Source organism: Sphaerodactylus townsendi, linkage group LG03 (genome assembly GCF_021028975.2).
Source record: "Sphaerodactylus townsendi isolate TG3544 linkage group LG03, MPM_Stown_v2.3, whole genome shotgun sequence".
Taxonomy (NCBI): domain Eukaryota; kingdom Metazoa; phylum Chordata; class Lepidosauria; order Squamata; family Sphaerodactylidae; genus Sphaerodactylus; species Sphaerodactylus townsendi.
Genome location: NC_059427.1, coordinates 8,718,732 through 8,738,750, shown reverse-complemented (window position 1 = coordinate 8,738,750; position 20,019 = coordinate 8,718,732). Strand labels below are relative to the sequence as shown.

At 47.2% G+C, this 20,019-nt stretch overlaps 1 protein-coding gene across 3 annotated transcripts; it reads right to left on the bottom strand.

Moving 5' to 3' along the window:
- Positions 1–9,427: 9,427 nt before the first annotated feature.
- LOC125428655 (zinc finger protein 883-like) lies at positions 9,428–15,943 on the bottom strand. Of its 3 annotated transcripts, none has more exons than XM_048489142.1 (6): positions 15,888–15,943; positions 14,942–15,029; positions 14,328–14,404; positions 13,640–13,813; positions 12,525–12,614; positions 9,428–11,481 (listed from the first exon to the last, which is right to left on the bottom strand). In XM_048489142.1, the coding sequence occupies exons 4-6, from the start codon at positions 13,671–13,673 to the stop codon at positions 9,782–9,784; spliced, it is 1,824 nt and encodes a 607-aa protein (XP_048345099.1). In that variant the 5' UTR covers positions 13,674–13,813; positions 14,328–14,404; positions 14,942–15,029; positions 15,888–15,943; the 3' UTR covers positions 9,428–9,781. The 3 variants fall into 3 exon arrangements, with proteins under 3 accessions (XP_048345099.1, XP_048345097.1, XP_048345098.1); XM_048489140.1 differs by having other exon boundaries at positions 13,640–13,766; XM_048489141.1 differs by lacking the exon at positions 14,942–15,029 and having other exon boundaries at positions 13,640–13,766; positions 15,888–15,934.
- Between the last annotated feature and the right edge of the window lie 4,076 nt (positions 15,944–20,019).

Sequence of the window (20,019 nt, the reverse complement as noted above, 5' to 3'; positions counted from 1 at the left end):
GGCAGTCTGGACCGATTTCCACCCCTCGGCTAGGGATGAAATCCATTGTTGAAACTCTGGAGGATCCAATGCTTCCGTGGGTAGTTGCGGCAACGGTGGGAAGGAGCGACCAGACACTATTTCAAAGGGTTTTTTTTTTTGTACTACTGTGAACCGCATTGTTATAGGCGTACTCCGCAAACGGAATGAGCTCGCACCAATTGTCTTGGTGGTAGTTGGTGTAACAACGTAAATACTGCTCTAGGGTTCTGTTCGTTCTCTCCGTCTCACCGTCACTTTGAACGTGGTAGGGGGCGGCAACCGCCGGGGCGGCCCCTAACAACCCTAGAAAAGCTTTCCAGAACTTTGAAATGAATTGGGGGCCGCGGTCGGAGACCACCTTAACGGGGGCGGAGTGTAGACGGTAAACATGCTGAATGAACAGACGAGCCAACTTAGGAGTGGAGGGTATGGAAGCACATGGAATAAAATGGGCTTGTTTAGAAAATAAGTCCACCACCACCCACAAGACCGTGTTGCCATGACTTTCTGGCAAATCTGTAATAAAATCCATGGAGATGACTTCCCAGGGGCGGGAGGCCACCGGGAGAGGTTTCAACAGACCATGGGGCTTTCCCGGAACGGTCTTGGCTTCTGCACAAACAGAGCAACCTTTAATATACGTCTCAATGTCCTTGCGCATCGCGCGCCACCAGAATTGACGGCGGGCCAAATGCAGAGTTTTTAGAAAACCAAAATGTCCAGCCGAGCGGGCATCGTGGCAAGCCTCGAGAACCTGCTTGCGGAGGGAGGGAGGCACATACCAACAATCCCCCCGCCGCCAAACGCCGTTCTCCAAACGCAACTGGGAGTCGCCTTCCTCCGCCGGAGGCTCGCGTCGCCCCGCCTCCTCAAGTTCCCGTAGGAAAGGAGAGACCAGGCTGGGAATGGGCGGAGAAGGAGGAGTGGATGTCTGAGATCGGGTGACAGCCAGTCCCAATTGGGAGGGGGAGAGAACCGTGCGTGGAATGTCCCGTAAGCCGGCTCCACCCCCCTCCCCGGGTAGGCGCGAGAGCGCATCAGCCAGTTTATTGGTTTTTCCGGGGAAAAAATGGACCGTGAAAGAGAAACGAGAAAAGAAATCGGCCCAACGAAGTTGCTTTGCGGACATCTTGAGGGGGGTGGAGAGGGCGGCCAAGTTCTTGTGATCCGACCAAACTTGAAAGGGGTGTTTAGCCCCCTCCAGCCAGTGGCGCCAGGTGGAGAGGGCTACTTTAATGGCCGCAGTCTCTTTATCCCCCACAGTCCAGTTGAGTTCAGCACCGGAGAATTTCTTTGATAAATAAGCACACGGAACCAGCCTATCATCTTTATTTCTCTGCAACCTTAGGGCTGCCCCAAAGCGCTTTGTCCGAGGCATCCACGTGAACCTGGCCAAACGGGAGATCTGGGTCAGGTGGCTTCAGGGATAGGTTAGGTGGTAAAAGCAGACTTTAAGAGCTGAAAGGCTGTTTGACACTCCTCAGACCAGGAAAGGGGGGCCCCGGGCTTGGCGGACAGTGGATCTTTACCCTTAGGGTAAAGAGGTCTGTGAGGAGGGAGGAATCCCAGCTCAGCGGTGGGGTATAAAGTCACGATAGAAATTAGCAAAACCTAGAAAAGATTGGAGTTCTTTACTACGGTTGGTGGGGGCCGACCGTTGGAGGACCGCATCAATCTTAGCAGGATCCATTTAGCAGGCCCTCGGGCGAGATTAGAGTAACCCAAATAGTCAATAGAGGTTTGGTGGAAACAGCACTTGGAAAGTTTGGCAAAGAGGGAGTTGTTGAGCAAAGCGTTTCAATACTTCCCGAACCAATGCTTCATGCTCTTCCATGGTTTTGTGAATAAATTAAAAGCGTCCATCTAAGTATACCACTACTCCCTTGTACAATAAATCATGCAGAACTTCGTTGATAAGTGCCATAAAAGCCCCGGGGGCCCCACTTGGCACCGAATGGCATTATTAAGTATTCAAACTGTCCAAACTTTGTGTTAAATGCAGTCAAAGTGTTCATAGCCTTCAGCAATTCTGACCCTGTAGTAAACTTCTCTCAAATCCAACTTAGTGAAGATGCGTCCTTTGCCCAATGCGTCTAAAAGGTCCTTGATCAAAGGTAAAAGGTATTTATTGGACAGGGAGACTGCATTGAGACCTCGGTAATCTGTGCAGAGCCGTAAAGACCCATCTTTTCTTTTACAAACAAAACAGGAGCATGTGTGTGTGTTTGGTAGCCCATCATATGAACCAGCGAGCGAGGTTCTTGTCTAAGAAGGCACGCAGTTCCTTCTCCTCATTAGGACTCATACGGTAGATTCTACCTTTTGGGCAGTTGTAAACATGGCTGTATTACGATTTTGCAGTCAGTGTCTCTATGGGGTGGCAACTGATAGCATTCTTGCTCACAAATACCCTGGCCAGATCTTGAGCCGCCCGATTGGGATGCCCGGTAGAATGGGGAGCAATGGCTGATGAAACCAGGGGGGGGGGTATTATTGTGTCCAGGAGAATTAGAGTTTTCCTCCCAATTCATGTGTTCTACACTTGAGAGGGTCAGTGAATTCCAAGATCCTTTATTTCCAAAGGAATTTTTTTTGGTTCATGCTTAACAACCATGGCATGCCCAGAACTATGGAGTGTTTGGCCACTGGCGCCAGAATAAAACTAATTTTCTCCCAATGGTCGGTACTTGGCCCAGGAGAACCGGTTGCGTTTTGAACTGGGCCGGTCCTTAGCTCCCGAGAGGCCTACGTCCATTTGGTTGAAGGGTATGGGCTTAGCCAGAAGGATTTGGTCTGAACCTGGCTCCTCCGCCACCTGGGGCCGCATTAAACAATGGGAACAGCCAGAATCCTGAAGGGCTGAGGCTATATCACGAGTATGCTTAGCGGGGTTGGCCAGAAACGGCTTGGATAGTAATGGGAGCGCTGCCTTCGCTCACCGCGTCTGGAGTCGAACCCATGTCCATTGGGAGATGAAGAAAGGCAAACTGCTGCGTCCCCCTCCTCGGGTGTAGCCTTCGATGACTACTTTAGATAGCAAAGGCCGTTAGAGGCCCCGGCCCCAGATTTGCTTGTGGCTTGGCGGATGGGGAGTGCGTAGCGGCCGGAGTGGTTGGCTTCTGTTTTTTTTGGGCAGTTAGGCTGGCTAAGTGACCGGGACCTCCGCGAGTAAAGACACAATTTCCAGCCGGTGATAGGCATCAGAAGTGAGGAATACCGGTAAGGCGGCTGGGCAGCTTTAGTGGGCGCGGTGGCAAACCCCGGACGTGGGCTGACACCTCCGGTACTGGCGTACTCCAAGCGAGACGCCGCCAGGATCCCAATGCCAATCCAATCAACAATAGTCGCGGGGGACCCGAATTAAAAACACTGTTTCCACGCGCAGCTTGCCGTCGACAGCATCACAGAAGTATTAAGCATTTCATAGCTCAGGCCACTCCGGAGGGATTAGAGTAGCCGCCGCCTGAAATTCACGGGCAGAATTCTGCAAACGAGCGGTTGCCTTGCTGAATAGTTTTGATGATGCGGATAGCTTCATTTTCCGCACCTGGATCTTAGGCGAGAGCCCTCAAGGCTTGGAGGAATCTCGCGGGCACCGTCGCGAGAATCTTCATCTTGCAGGTTCAAAAGAGTCACAAACCAGTCGGCTGCTGCCCCATCCAGGACTGAGCCGATGTCCCGTATTTTTTCGCGCTCAGACCGGTATAAATCATCATAGTCCTCCATGTGGGCATCGAGTTGCAGGATGAAGTAGGGAAGTTTGGAGGCAGTCCCCATCGAAGCTTGGGCAGGTATTGGAGGTCTGTAGTAACCCCTTTCTCCACGGCTCTTGAAACCCTTGGCAGTGATTCGCGCAGAGTTGAGCGGGCTGAGAGCAGCTGATTTGCGCCAGGGGGGGCCGGAATCGGTGGAGGTATCAGCGCCGGTGCCGCTGGTGTTCCGGTGGGTGCCGGTCCTTGGAAGGTGGTTGGACCCAGCAGCGTCGCCCCTCGGGCGCCGGCTGTACCCGTGACAGCGTAAACTCCAACTTGGGTTGCCCTGGTCTGCTGCTTCCTCAGTTCCCGCTCCAAGTCAGCCAGCTCTCTCTCCTTGCGAGCCAATGCATCCTGGTGCGCATGCAAAGCTGCTTTCTCTCGTTCCAATTTAGCCAGTTCGTCCCGTTGAACAGCTGCAGTAAGTTCACTTTGAGTGCGTAAGGCCTGAACACTCTCACGTTGACGCTGTAAGTTCAACAATGGATTTCATCCCTAGCCGAGGGGTGGAAATCGGTCCAGACTGCCTTACAACAGGCTAAGGGCTCCCAAAAGCTGATTCCTGCCACAATGTAAGGAATTCCATACCTGCCACAATGTAAGGAATTCCATAGAAGCAGAAATAAAAGGCTCTTTGGTGTAAAAGACCGTTTATTCAGACATCTTAGAAAGCTCAAGTACACGCAGTGGCAGGAATAAGATCTCCCGCCAGAAACACAGGTTATAACTTCGTCCATCCCATCCCCCCTCCCGGATTCCCATGGGAACGGAGGTCTCATCTCCCTCGCAGAGATAAGGTCTCCGCCGGAGAAGCTGGCCCATCGCCCGGGCTGTGGAATGTACTCAAGGCCAGGCGGCTGCCCTTCTCATCAACACCATTGAATCCTTTACACTTCTACTGCATCCTCAGAGCATTTTTTTGCCATTCTTTGACCAAAACATTTGGGGGTGCCAGACTAAGAAAGGAATGCTGTAAACCCACAAGGCTCACGACACAGGGAGGAATAGGGTGGGGACGCACACAAACCTTTATGCAGGGTAGACTTATCCAAGGGTCTGGAGAAAAAAAACGCTCCCTCTGGAATGGAAATGGGCAGGTCAAGATTTTCTTGGCACAGGGAAAAAGGGAACCTTGATTATAGGACCTGCCATTCTGAAAGCTTGCAGTCCTACGAAAGGGACAGACCTACTTAGGAATATGTGGCTCACTTTCCTGCTCTGGAATTCATATAGCTGGGGGCCCTAAAGCAGGAGTGCAACACTCATCCCAACAGCCAAGTGGGGAGGAACTCCTCATTTTCGGCCACCCCAAATTAGGCATTATTATTTTGCACCCACTTCTGCTCACCAGCCCCACCTGAAGTCAGCACACTCAGGTGGTCACTTAACTATTTCACAGGAGGGAGTGGTAGGAAAAGGGCACGTCCACTTTCCAAACGTCCTTCCCACTCTAGGAATCCAAACCCTATGATTGTTTTAACCGTTAAAGAACCAAGCGTCAGAAGCTTTCTGGTCTGGTTCATCACAGGAGAACCTGTGTGTGTGGCTCAGGGGAAGTAGACTCAATGTCACATATCTTACTGCATTGCAAGTTACATGAAAGTGAAAGGAAGCTGTTGATCCATCCATTGTTAACTCGTCATGTACATCCATTCATAGATAACTCAGATACGAATTCTGTAAGAATATTATTAGAAGATCGTGTTTCTGCCATTTCACAGAAGGTAGCTAAATTTTGTATATTGGTACACAACAAGCGTAGTTCCTTATTAAAACAAGGAGCCGCACTGTGTGATGAGGACTGTAATAATGCCTGAAGCTAATGTTATTTATTAATAGATTTTATAATGGATTTTAATTTATATTATATTTTTGTATAAGTGGAGTGCTATGTATTCACATGTACTCTGATTTTAAACTATTGGCTGGCCAAAAGGCCGTAATAATAAAAATCTATCTATCTATCTGGTCTGGTTCACACAGCTATGGGGGTGGGGCGAGGCGGTGTTTCTGCTTCTTCATGTCCGCCTCCAGATGGTTTGCTGGTCCTGCCACGCAACAAAATTTCCCTGTATGATAATCGTGGAACGTCACAGTTCTGAGGGGGGCAATTTGACTGTCTCCCTGCTCACAGAAAGTGAGCATCTCAAGGTTGAAGCAGGGGAAGCACCCTTGCTAAATGGCTGCTGTGGATGGCTTCCAAAGTGCTTTGCTGAATCCGCACAAGGGGTTTGAAGCCCACCACTCCATGGGTCAGTACTGCCAGGACACCAAAGTGGCTCAGTTTGCTCAGATTTTTTTTCCTTTTAAAGAGTAGTCCTGATTTCTTTGAAGTCCACCTTGGACTTTGTTCAGTCCAGAAAGATGATTTGCCCCAACACAGGGAAACAACTCTAACATATCCTCATCACATCTCTGAAGTTCTTGGAGTAGCTTACCTCTCAGGGTTGATGTGAGAATAACATGATGGAGGGGTGAACCACATGTAATGTCATCCTGAACTCCTGGAAGGAAGGGTGGGGGAATGTGATATGAAAGAGAGGTGCTAGGAAACAGGGTTCTGTGCTGGTCTTCTTGCATCATGTAACTACATGCGAACTACCGTATATACTCATGTATAAGTCGAATTTTTCAGCACATTTTTAATGCTGAAAAAGCTCCCCTCGACTTATATGCGGGTCATTAAAATTTTTGTGTGTTTTACTTTGCCGGCCAGCAGGAGGCGCAGTTTTTATGCTAGCAACACCAAATTTTTAGGGTACCCTCAGAAGACACTCCTGATGATACCAGCCAAGTTTGGTAAAGTTTGGTTCAGGGGGTCCAAAGTTATGGACCCCCAAAGGAGGTGCCCCCAGTCCCCATTGTTTTCAATGGGATCTAATAGTAGATGGGGCTACCCTTTTGAGGGTCCATAACTTTGGACCCTCTGAACCAAACCTGACTGGTATCATCCGGAGAGTCTCTTTATGATACCAGCCAGGTTTGGTGAAGTTTGGGTCAGGGGATTCAAAGTTATTGACCCCCAAAAGGGGTGCCCCATCCCCCATTGTTTACAATGGAAGCTAATAGTAGATTTTCCATTTCTGATAATATCCCTCTTAAAATCTAAGTCGAGTTACATTTGGACATACAGATGATGATGAAGGATTTTAACTCTTGTGTTTTAGCTTGGTTGCTGATTGAGCTAAGGTTTTTGTACTTTTAAAGTTATTGTTGATACCATATTGTTCTTGTTGACCCCCTTTTCCACTTACAGAGCCAGTTTACTGTTTTTCTTTGAAATAAATATTCAAAAACATTTAACCTACTGATGCCTCAATTGATGTAATTTTATTGGTATCTATTTTTATTTTTGAAATTTACCAGCAGCTGCTGCATTCCCCACCCTCGACTTATACGCGAGTCAATAAGTTTTCCCAGCTTTTTGTGGTAAAATTAGGTGCCTCGACTTATATGCGGGTCGACTTATACATGAGTATATACGGGTATATTTTTTTTCAATGTAGAATTGCAAATCATCTTGAAGATTGGCTTCAGCCTTGAAGAGGAAGCTTTTTCACCCCAGGGACTTGGTGGAGCAGTCTCATTCAGAACACACAACATCCTACATTTATCTATGTGAGGAATTTCGTTGCTTGGCAGGACTATGAAAACCATCTGAACTCTTACAGCACTGCAGAAACACTATCTCTCGGTTGCTACTTATCCGTAACCCTCCCTGCTCCAAATTTCTTTCCTCCCTTCTGACCCCCCCCCCCAACACACACACACATTCAGGTAATCTAGGCATGTTCCTCTAAAACAGGGGTGGGCAATTATTTTTTCCATAGGGCCGCATAAGAAACAGAAAATATTGTGGAGGGCCGGGCCAAAAGGCTGAACTCAATTCTGCATAATAGGGGCTGATAAGTGACAGACAGGTGCACAGATCAACTTGGAATCAGTGGCAACAGTTCTGCATACCACAATACTTGGCACAAAGAATCACAGGCTTAACCTACCTGCATAGTTGTCCACTGTGACAATCAAGCAAGTGGGGAGACTTAAGTCCCTTGACCTACTTTTTTCATCGACTGGCACTTTTGAAAGCCCCGCAGAAGCAGGCAGCCAAGGCAACCGGCTTCTGCGGGGCTTTCAAAGGAGGGGAACGCCCCAGAAGCCACTGCGCGAGGGGCATGGCCTTTCTCAGAGGCCCTTTCCGGCGCAGTGGCAAGGTAAGGGGGGAAGGGGGAGGGTTAGCATGAGCAGCGCGGTTCTAAAGAGGTCCTCTTAGGCCAGGGCCAAGTCTGTCATAAGGGCCAGTCAGGGTCATCCGGCGGGCCAGATGTGGCCCCCGGGCCGTATAATGCCCAGGTCTGCTCTAAAAGGTGGGTGTTGGGGGAGGCACAATTTCACTGCTTGCTCCAGATTTTCTGTAGGTACACCTCTGTAGTGGAGTGCTGAGATATTTGCACCTACCAGTCTATTATACATGTCTTCCGAGAAGGGTCTACCAAGACGAATTCAACATTCTGGCTCTTGAACTGAGTACGTGAGGATTAGTCATGGCAAGTCTCAAGCATGTGCCAGAAAATATCAGTCTGCAGCTTTATTCAAAATTAAAAAGACATGCCACACACTTCCACTGGATTAACCATTTAATTAATTGCAACTCATTTTGATTTAAAAAAAATTAAACACAAAACACAGAACCGGTTAAGAAACAAACTGAATTTGTGCCTTCAATAAAGGCTTAATAGGGCTTTATTTACCGACAGGGCATGAAAAGTTACAGGTGCCCATGTCTGTATACCAAGACACTATTTAAGAGACAGATCTTGTCAAAGAACATCAGAAAGAGACTTGTTGGATCAGACCTGTGGTTCCAACACAGTAGCCAACTGGTTTTCCTGAAGGGACTAGAGGACAGAAGAGACAGATTCTCAGTTGCTTTTAATATATGATTTTACTAACTATGAAGGGAGGGTTACAAGGAGATAAAATAAGAAATCCTTTCTTTCCTGTTTCACATCTACATTACTGTAAGTTTGGTTCCCTCTCGGTACCTATCTGCTGTCTCGTGCTCGTGGTGGTGTTGGTGTCGTGTCTGCTCAAACAAAGAAACACTTAACTTTATAACTTCATATGTGGAGAAGGATTTTCTGAACTAGACTAACAATTAAAAGGCCAGTGAGGGCATCTGGGACAGATATACATGTCTAATACTGTTGTCAAAGAGTTATATCATGACAGAAGGGCCAATTGCTAAGGCCGTTTCCGCACGGAGGCGGAAGCGGCTAGGTCGGCGCATTTTGCGCCGACCCGACGACGCTGGGACCATCCGCACGGACGGTCCTGGAAAGAGCCGGGCAGCCGGCGCCACGGAGCGCCGGCGCCCAGCCAACCCGGCATGTCCCCGGGCCTCCGGCACGTCGCCGAGGCCTGGGGACACGCCCCCTGGCCCTGCGTGCCTGCTCCAGCGGCGCAGGGCAGGGGGGCGTGTCCCCAGGCCTCGGCGACGCGCCGGAGGCCCGGGGACAAGGTAAGTGCCGGGAGGGAGTGGGGGGGGAGGCGTCTTGAAGCCGCTGCCGTTCGCTCGGCAGCGGCTTCAAGGCGGCGTTTCCCCAACAAGAGCGCTTCCGAGCGCTCTGGGGAAACGCCGGCTTCGCGGCGCGAGGGCGGCGCGGCTGCGATGCAGCTGCGCCCCCTGTGCGAATGGCGGCCTGGGGACGGCGTTTTTGCCATCCCCAGGCCGCCATATTCCGCCCGTGCGGAAACGGCCCAAGAAATCTTTTCCCAAGAGTTGAAAAGATCTCCCATCACTGACTATTTAAGGAGGTTCATGCAGATCTGATTTTCAGATGCCAAACTAATTGACCCTTCTCTGGCCTGGACATTTTGATTTTGACTTAGATGCAGGTTACCTCTGAAGCTTTTCTTCACATCCCAAGGTTTTTCTACTTTTTACAGTTTTACTTTGCCTTTTATAATTTTAGTAGTCTGGTAGGGTTTCCTTTCTGAAAATAGCCTCAGTCTGAGCAGTTATATGGCTGTGTATCACCTGCCACTGAAGGATTTCTCTTTCCACATTCTGTGGAATTACATGGTTTCATTCCTTCGTGCATTTTTAGATGCCTATTTAGGTTTGGTTTCCTACAGTAGCTCTTGTCACAAACTGAGCAGCTATGCAGCCCCTCCCCTGTGTGGAGTCTTTGATGTTCACTAAGGCTGTCTCTTCTTTTGAAACTCTTTCCACATTCAGAGCACTGATGGGGTTTCTCTGCAATGTGGACTATCTGATGTTTTCTAAACGATCCCCTCAAAAGAAAGCTCTTTCCGCATTGTGAACATATATATGGTTTCTCTCGACTATGCTTTCTTCGATGGGAAGTGAGGGTGTCACCCCTGCTAAAACTCTTTCCACACTCTAAGCACTGACATGCTTTCTCATCCACATGAATTCTTCGATGGGAAGTGAGGGCATCATGCCCGCTAAAACTCTTTCCACACACTAAGCACTGGTATGGTTTCTCATCCACATGAATTCTTCGATGGGAAGTGAGGGCATCACGCCCGCTAAAACTCTTTCCACACTCTGAGCACTGGTATGGTTTCTCATCCACATGAATTCTTTGATGGGAAGTGAGGGCATCACATCCGCTAAAACTCTTTCCACACTCTGAGCACTGGTATGGTTTCTCATCCACATGAATTCTTCGATGGGAAGTGAGGGCATCACATCCGCTAAAACTCTTTCCACACTCTGAGCACTGGTATGTTTTCTCATCCACGTGAATTCTTCGATGGGAAGTGAGGGCATCACGCCCGCTAAAACTCTTTCCACACTCTGAGCACTGGTATGGTTTCTCATCCACATGAATTCTTCGATGGGAAGTGAGGGCATCATGCCTGCTAAAACTCTTTCCACACTCTGAGCACTGGTATGGTTTCTCATCCACATGAATTCTTCGATGGGAAGTGAGGGCGTGATGCCTGCTAAAACTCTTCCCACACTCTGAGCACTGATATGTTTTCTCATCCATGTGAATTCTTTGATGGGAAGTGAGGGTGTGGTTCCTGCTAAAACGATTTCCACTCTCTGAGAACTGATATGCTTTCTCATCCACATGAATTCTTTGATGGGAAGTGAGGGCATCACACCCGCTAAAACTCTTTCCACACTCTGAGCACTGATATGCTTTCTCATCCATGTGAATTCTTTGATGGGAAATGAGGCTGCCACGGTGACTGAAGTTCCTTCCACACCCTGAGCACTGGTATGGTTTCTCTCCTGTGTGAATTCTTCGATGGATATTGAGCTTGTCTCTCCGAGTGAAACACTTTCCACATGCAGAGCACTGATATGGTTTCTCTCTTGTATGAATTACTTGATGGGAAGTGAGGGTGTCACACCAACTAAAACTCTTTCCATACTCTGAACATTGGCATGGTTTCCCATCTGTGTGAATTATTTGATGGGAAATGAGGGTGTTATGCTGACTGAAGCTCTTTCCACACACTGAGCAGTGATATGGTTTCTCTCCTGTATTGGTTCTTTGTTGGGAAGTAAAGTTTGAACTGGAATTGAAGTTTTTTCCACATTCCAACCATTTGTAATGCTTCTTCCCCTCCTGAATCTTTTCTTCACTGCCCAACTTCTCTCTGTCCGTGACAACCTTGAACGACACTCCTGAAAATTCCTCTTTAGTCTTGCTCCCCCCAAAAACACCTTGCAAAAAAAAAAAAGAGAACAACGAAGATACTAAATTTCAGTTCTGGAAATAAAAGAAACTGGTCATTATAGAGGCCGTTTCCGCACGGCCCCCCAGGTGCCCCCACGCCGGCAAGAATTCTGCCGGCGTGGGGGCGGAGGCAGTTCGCACGCAAGCGTGCAAGCCGCCTCAGGAGAGGCCGGCAGACGACAGGCGGCTCCGCATGGAGCCGCCTCTGCCCCCTTCCCTTTCCCTCTCACCTTGTCCCCGTCGTCGGCCTGCTGGCCTCCGAAGCCCCGCCCACGCTGCCCTCCGACCTCCAGGGAAGTGAGAGGGAAAGGGAAGGGAAACAGCGTGTTCCCGGCGGTGCTGTTCGCACCGCGCTGCCGGGAAGACGCTGTTCCCTCAAAAACAACCCTTTAAAGGGTTGTTTTTTAGGGCGGCCTGACGCCGCCCTGAGGGAGGGGAAGGGCAGCCAGGTCGGCGCTGCTGCATTTCAGCAGCGCCGCCTGTGCGAACGGCGGCCTGGGGGCGGCGTTTTTACCGCCCCCAGGCCGCCGTTTTTGGCCCATGCGGAAACGGCCAGAGTTCTACAGCATTTATTTTAAAAATTATTTTTATTTCTTCCAGTTCAGTGAGACAATGGGAGATCCTGAAAGACATTAATTAACTAAGGCCCTTTTAACTGCTCCAGATAGAAGTACACAACCCGCTTTTGATGCCAGAGGGTGACGAGGGCCTGGGATGCAACCCAGTAAGAGTCCAGTCAGCAAGAGGGTAGTTGTGGAGCTATTGTGTCAACAATCTATTCGTGAAGGCTTTCACAGCTGGAATCAACCGGCTGTTGTGGATTTTCCAGGCTGTAGTCTGGTAGTTTTTGCTCCTAACATTTTGCCCGGATCTATGGCTAGCATCTTCAGAGGCATGTCACAGTGAGATGAGTTCCTCTCTGTTACACAGCGTGGAGTGATTGTGTGGGTAGTGGGAGGACACCTCCAATAAGACACCTCAGCTGAAGTTCCCAGGGGAAGTGTACCTCACAAAGTATCTGAACATCTACCTGCTGATTGCACTTCTTCTGTGGAGCTCTGCAGGAAGAGGTCTTCTTCCTTCAGCCAGGAGATGAGAGGAGGCGTGGGACTCCAGTGCTCTTCTCAAGCAAAAAGAGATAAGGTTAAGAATCTGCCAGAGTTAGACTACTAGTCCATCCTGCCCAACACTGCAAATTCCACCTGCCTCTGATCTCTCCAGTCTGAGAGCCAGCATGGTGTAGTGCTTAAGAGCAGGTGCACTGTTAACTGGAGATCCGGGTTTGATTCCCCACTCTGCAACTTCAGCTGTGGAGGCTTACTTGGTAAACCAGATTAGTTCTCTCTCACTCACTCACTCACTCACTCACTCACTCACTCACTCACTCACTCACTCACTCACTCACTCACTCACTCACTCACTCACTCACTCACACTCTCTCTCTCTCACACACACACACACACACACACAGAGAGAGAGAGAGAGAGAGAGAGAGAGAGAGAGAGAGAGAGAGAGAACCAATTACTTATTTCTGGGAATCTGGATTACAGCATTATTCAGGGAATCTGAACTAGCCTTCCTGAAATGTGCTTCAGTATCCATGTCTCTACTGTTTACAGAACCATACTTAAAATGGTGGCCAGAAACAGCCAGTCAAGAGGAATCCTGAAATCCAAGAAAGGCCATAGGCTGAAACCTTGGGAACTATCTTGCAATCAGAGGGGGGTCTTCTACCTCTGATGGTACTGTCTGGCTTCGGCCTACTCATCAGCCAACCTTAGCCAAGCGGCTCTTGTATCATCCCCAAAACTCCACTGCACTGGGCGTAACAGCAACAGTGGTCTACCATACCCTGTAAGGTTCTTAAAAGGATTACAGCATGATCTGTGTGAAGAACTGTGGACCCTCCAAAAGGGACTTTTAAAATGTCAAAGACATCACACCTCAGTCTCTTCGCTCTCTTATTTGGATGTGACATGGAACCCCCTGGCTGAGACTCCGTGCTGTGTAAAAACACCTGAAACAATGGCTCACCAGAAAATTCAGTGGCAGGTGTGATTAGAGAATTTCCCCTATTGATCTTCATCTGATTTATTTACAGACAATAACAAGAGTAATTTGAACATCCATCAAAGGGATACTTACCCACATAGACCACCATCACATAATTTTCCAGCATGACCTCCCTGTATAGCGCTCTCTGGCATGCATCTAGCAAGACCCATTCTTCCACAGAGAAGTACACGGCCACCTCCGCAAAAGACACCAGTCCCTGGAATCAGAAAGCAATCTCGTTCCCCATGAATCATGATAGGCGTGCTATGGGTGAGAGTATGACCACAATGCACTGCTGAAGACTTTCACGGTCAGAATCAATTGGCTGTTGTGGGTTTTCTGGGCTGTTTGGCTGCAGTCTGGTGGTTTTTACTCCTAACGTTTCATCTGCATCTGTGGCTGGCATCTTCAGAAGCATGTCACAGTAAGATTTGTTTCTCTCTGCACTGTGGAAAGAAACACATCTTACCATGACAGGCCTCTGAAGATGCCAGCCATAGATGCACGTGAAACACAATTACCAAACTACTGTCAAGTGACAGCCCACTGTATGACCACAATCTCCCAGCCACACACAACCTCAAAGGAGATGGAGACATCTAGGATTTGCCCCTCCAGATTTCACAGCTTCCAGGGCAAACATGGGATTCACACCAGGAATACATTGCAGCCTCAAAAGTCAAGGCAAAGAAAGACACTTCTTTATTAAGAGTAACTGAAAAAGGGTCGGCCCAAATGCCCCTGGTACCCCCCCCCCCCCCCCGGATCTCTCCCTCACCTGAGTCAGCTGCATGGCTGTCTGCTTTCCTCCAGGGCAAGAAGGAGATCATCCAGACCAACTTTCTGCTGTCACTTCTTTGTTTGTGAAGGAAGGAAGAAAAGATGGGCCAGTTATTTCCATTTGCATCTTCCATAGTGCACAAGCAGCACTATTTCTCAACAAGGAGGACAGGGCTAAGGGGGGGTATTTAGCAGGGGATGAAAGAAGATACAGTAAAACGAGGTGGACTGAGCTATCATGGCTGCCATTTTGTGATTGACCCCATCCTCCCCCTAGATGCCACTCCTTCAGCTCAAAATTCCCCAAATGCCGACAGATTCAAAATGCCTGGGGACTCCTAGCTTACAAGCACCCTGTCCTCATGCAATATCATCCACACATGATATGAGGCACTAGTAAGAGCTAGGCAGTATTAGAAACACAGAAAGCAAGCTCTGTTAGGCTCCCCAAAGCTCTAGTTGAAGCTCTGTGTTCAGGGAATCACAGGTCACTGTCTAGATCTCTGGTGTGGGCACATCTGGAAAACCTGTGAAAAATTTAGTCATCCACTTGAGAAAGGACATTGTAAGGTTGGAAAAATCGGAAAAATGGTCACCAACTTGTTCAAATACCTTTATTTCAAGGAAAGCATAAGGAGTTTGGAGCATTCAATTGTTGTAAAAGGGATTATACGACCCGCCATTCTGCGAGCTTCCAGTCCTAGCAAAAGGGCAGATTTTCTTAGGAATATGTGGATCACGAAAAGTGATATTAAAATGGTACAGAACACCAAAACAACTAGCATATATGATAAAAGGACTTAGTTCTAAATGCTGGCACTGTGGAGACCAAGAGGCATATTATAGCCATATGTGGATAGAATGTGCAGAAGTAAAAAAAATTTGGACAATTGTATTGTTATATATCGAGAAACTGGTGAAGACAAATATTGATTTAAATAATGACTTAATGTTCATGGGTGTAATGGAAGACAGAAGGGTGGATAAACAATATAGTTATATGTATAAAATAATGATTAAAGCAGCACATGCAACAATAGCCTTGGGCTGGAAAGAAAAGAAAAAATGGACACTTCAGAAATGGTTAGAATATATCTGGGAACAAGTGACACTTGATATTTTCGATATATTAACCAAAAATAAGACGTGGCAAGATAAACAGAATGAAATTTTGAAGATATGGATAATATACATGGACTGGATGAAAGAAGCTCGAGTCAATGAAGAAATATGGGAGAAGAGGCAACAGACAATGAACTTACTGCTGTTTGTGTGATAAAACTATGAAGAAGTAATGGGGGGAGGGAGAAAAGGGGGGGGGGAAAGTATCGTTTGAAAATGTATGAAGAAGGAAATTACTATAAACTGTAAAACTCAAATGATACAATAATTTTTTTTAAAAAAAGGAATATGTGGATCACTTTCCTGCTCTGGAATTCATGTAACTGGGGGTCCTAATGCAGGAGAGCACCACTCATCCCAACAGCCAAGTGGGGGAACTCCTCATTTTCTGCCACCCCAAATTAGACCCTATTATTTTGCGTCTGCTTCTACTCACCAGCTCCCATCTGAAGTCAGCAAACTCACATGGTCACTTAACTTTTTTCAAAGGAGGGAGGGGCAGAAAACGGACACTTCCACTTTCCAAACGTCCTTCCCACTCTAGGAATCCAAACTCTATGATTGTTTTAACCATTAAAGAACCCAGCATCAGAAGCTTTCTGGTCTGGTTAACACAGCTGGGGGGTGGGGGGGGGGGGGAGCGTGTGCTTTCTTTTTTAATTTTAAAAAGTATTTTAGTGTGTGTGTATGTGTGTGTATAAAAATTAATACAGTACTTAAAATCTGAATTAATCATATATGAAATGAACAGGAAAAGAAACAAAGATACGTTATATATACTCTTAAACAATTTTCACAGTGTTTAAAAAATAATATCTCAACATATTTAATGAGTATATAACTAACAATTCATACTTTTATCAAGGAAAAGAAAAAAGAAAGAAAAAGAGAATAGAAAGGGACAAAAAATCTCATAGAGTTATCATAGAATATCTCTAATAATTTTTTCAGGTACTTTTATTTTATCTAATTTTGGTTGTGGTGGGTTTTTCGGGCTGTGTGGCTGTGGTCTGGTGGATCTTGTTCCAAACATTTTGCCTGCATGTGTGGCTGGCACCTTCAGAGGTGTATCACAGAGGGAAGTCTGTTACACAGTGTCCAGTGTCACTGCACTGCCCTCGTTGATACACCTCTGAAGATGCCAGCCACAGATGCAGGCGAAACGTTAGGAACAAGATCCACCAGACCACAGCCACCCAGCCCAAAAAACCCACCACAACCAGTTGAATCCGGCTGTGAAAGCCTTCGACAATACATTATCTAATTTTGTTAAACTGACTTCCCAACCCTCTACAGCATTAGTATAATCTACATTTTTATATTTAATTAACTCTAATCTAAAGCTTTATGATCTTAGTTACTTTATGTCAGTGGTGGTGAGCACAGTGCTCACTAACAGGTAACAATGGCTATCTGACTGACCAATAGCTAGCTAGTCAATAGACCAGTCATAAACAGTGACTTCAACAACTTGTTTATATACAAACACTCAACCCTTTTATGACTGAGTTGTGATCGACACTTGCCAAATCCCAACAGTCTAACCCACATACCTTTCCCAACACATACCTTTCCAAACAAAACAATCAGAAGAAAAGAGAATTTTCTCAGCCACTTCATAAACTTGCTCTATGGAAGAATTCAAGGGGGTCATGAGGAGTCAGAGGTGGGAGAATCCTGGCTCTGGAAGAAATCTCCAGGGGAGGGTATTGATCCTCAGCATTTACACCAAGTAATTTCCTGAGCCTCAAGGCCAGAGAGGTTCAGGTCAGAGTCAGACAGATGGTATTCTCCATCCTGACAGATGCACAGTGTGCATTCCCCAACTTCCATGATTACACAGCCATTTCCATGATACTGTATGTTGTTAAAACGAAATCGGTGATCTTTATTAACTTACTGGAGGGTGGGGAGCAGCAGCATGGACTAGTGGGAAGATTGAGTTACGTAGCCTCCCTATAGTAAGAATGCAGGCTAGCTGTGCAAAAAAAATATTTTTTTAAAGGAAAGGCAGCTGCATAGCCCGGGGGCAGGGTGGACAGGGGGAAGGACAGGGACAGGGGGAGCCAAGACAAAGACCCCCTCGGAGCTGCTTTGCAAGGCAAGATGTTTTTTTAAAGGAAAAACAGCAGTACTCTTCTCACAGTTTTGCATTTGCAAGAGACCTAATATCAAGAAAGAGGTGTGTGTTCATGTGTGTGTGTGTGGGGGGGGGGAGGGACTAGAGATGTAGCCTGGGGTCAAGGGGGCAGCAGTCCAAAAGAGTTTGGGAACTACTGCTGTAACAGAATGGGCTGACTCAGGATACAGCAGCTTCATGTGGGTATTAATTTGTGCCTGTCTGGACAGGGAACTCCAGAAAGTGGATGATTACAATAGCTCAATATCCAGCAATGTGTAGATCTAGCAAGTTGCCCATCGCACGGTGTTGCTGACAATTTCGTTTGCTTCTCAGCTACACCCCATCCCTGTTACAAAGATTCCTCTTGCTGCATTTCTCTCCTACCGGCCGAAGAGAAGCAAATAGCCAGTTTCAGGGCAGAACAAGGGCTTGGCCCTGCCCTCTTCTTGAAATCATGCTGTTTGTTCCGTGGTATCAAGAGGGACTCATACATGCATTGTTCCTGATTTTTAGAGATTTTTCTCTCTTAGGAAGGTAAAAAGGGGCAGGTAGGCATATGGCTGTCATTATTCACACAGTCGTGAAATGAACTTCATGTTTAAATGAGAATTTGAAACCAGGTCTTCCAAGTTGGAGTCCAAGTGCTCCTATTTCTTCCAAAATGTTTAGCAGGGGTAGGATTGTGCACCCCCTCAGTGTGAAAGCTGGCATAGTATAATGCTTAGAGTGGTACGACAGGATGGGGAGGCCTGGGTTGAAATCCCATTTGCTCATAAAGCTCGTTGGGTCACATTATGCCAATCACTCCATAGCCTGACCTACCACAAAGGGTTGTTGTGAGGATAAAATGAGAAAGGAAGGCTGCTGCTTTGAGCCCCTTGGAAGAAGAATAAGTTGAAAATGTTCTGGATATGTAAATAGGAGCATGGAACATCAGCCACTAGAGATTACCATGGAAAGATACTGTCTGAGTGGTCAACAGCTCCTTTCCTTGCTGACCTTCCAAATTCACATATGCATCCGGCTGTTTTGCTGGGCTTCGACATCAGATCTACTTCTGTGCACATGGTAGCTGCTCTCTCATGTAATTGGTCCATGATCACTGAGAAGACAATGCTCATAGAATTAAATAGCTGGAAGGGCCAAGTGATTCAAATAATTTAACAACTGGTTCTGGTGCTCTCTTTCTCTCGCTCTTTCAGTGCTTCCCCTGGACACCATTTTCTGTAGCTACGCCTCTAGGGCTGAGTAATAGAGCATGCATAAAATGTCTTTCCTTAACATGCAAAGCCTGGCTTCACAAAGGACGGGTCTTCAAGGATACCCATTAGTATATGGGATGCCAAAGTAAGCACAAGGGCAGATACCAGTCATAGGGCAAGTTAGGAAGTCCCTCTTTCCCTCACAAGTGGGGAACTGCCACAGCCCAGTGTTGGAGCATGTGCAGAGTGTGTTTCCCTAACTAAACCTTAATAGAGGCAGGGTAGCAAGAAGGGGGACTCACCCTTCTCCTCTGTAGCTTCAATGCATTAACACTGAGGATAAACCAAACCTGATTTATAGGAACAGTGTGGTGTAAAGGGGGAAGGCCAGACTGTACAGTAGTTCAAATAAAAGCATTTTATTTCAATTATTTTAATGTGAGTTTTATTTTCAATATATGTAGTTAGGCACGTTTTGCTAGATAGGAGTTTCTCTCCCAGGTTTTTTGTAAAATTCAAAAAGGTTTGCAGATGGGTTGTTTCCCTTTCTGTGATTCCACAGGCCCCAAATTAGGGGAAGTTCTCTCTTTCTGTCAAACAGGAGCTTTGTTGAGAACAGAGGGAGAAATTAAAGAATATGGAAGAGGTGAAAATCACAGCGTAACAAGACTAGCATCAGGGAGAGCCAGTTTCAAATCCACCCTCTGCCAGGGAAACTCACTGGGTGAGCTGGCCCCATGGAGAGACACACACACACCCCTCTGAGAAAGAGGAGAGTGCCTGTTACCTCTGTCTCCACAGGCCAAGGTGCCTCCCACCTGGAGCACCGGAGGCAATTTTCCTGTGTGTTGCTCTCAAAAGAATCTTTTCCTTGTTAGTGAGAATGGGATTGCTGCAGAACAGGGAAAGGTAAGCACATGCAACTGGGTGTACCAGACAAAGGAGCAGAGATCCTTTATTTCATTTGAGTGAATTTGACCTTATCTGAGGTGGCAGTCAGAGCAGGCTCTTTCCCCACCTCTCAGACTGCGACCCGGGGAGCCACCCAGTAAAAAAAAAAACCTTGGAGAGAAATTGGAAAAGGAAGCCTTCCTTCAGCTAACAGTTCTTTAAAGAGTATTTCTCTCTTGAGAGAGCGTGAAAGGGTTAAAGCAATAGAGCTGCGTTTCCTAGAGATCATACGCGAATCCTTCAACTTTTTGCCTGCAACTTTGCTTGCAGGAGAGCTGGAGGATCGAGGTTGG

Coding starts and splice junctions, on each gene's coding strand:
- LOC125428655 (XM_048489140.1), bottom strand. Junction 12,615..13,639: donor TGTGATGGTGGTCTATGTGG/GTAAGTATCCCT, acceptor TTGCTTGAGAAG/AGCACTGGAGTCCCACGCCT. Junction 11,482..12,524: donor AGAAGAAGTGCAATCAGCAG/GTAGATGTTCAG, acceptor TTTTTTTGCAAG/GTGTTTTTGGGGGGAGCAAG.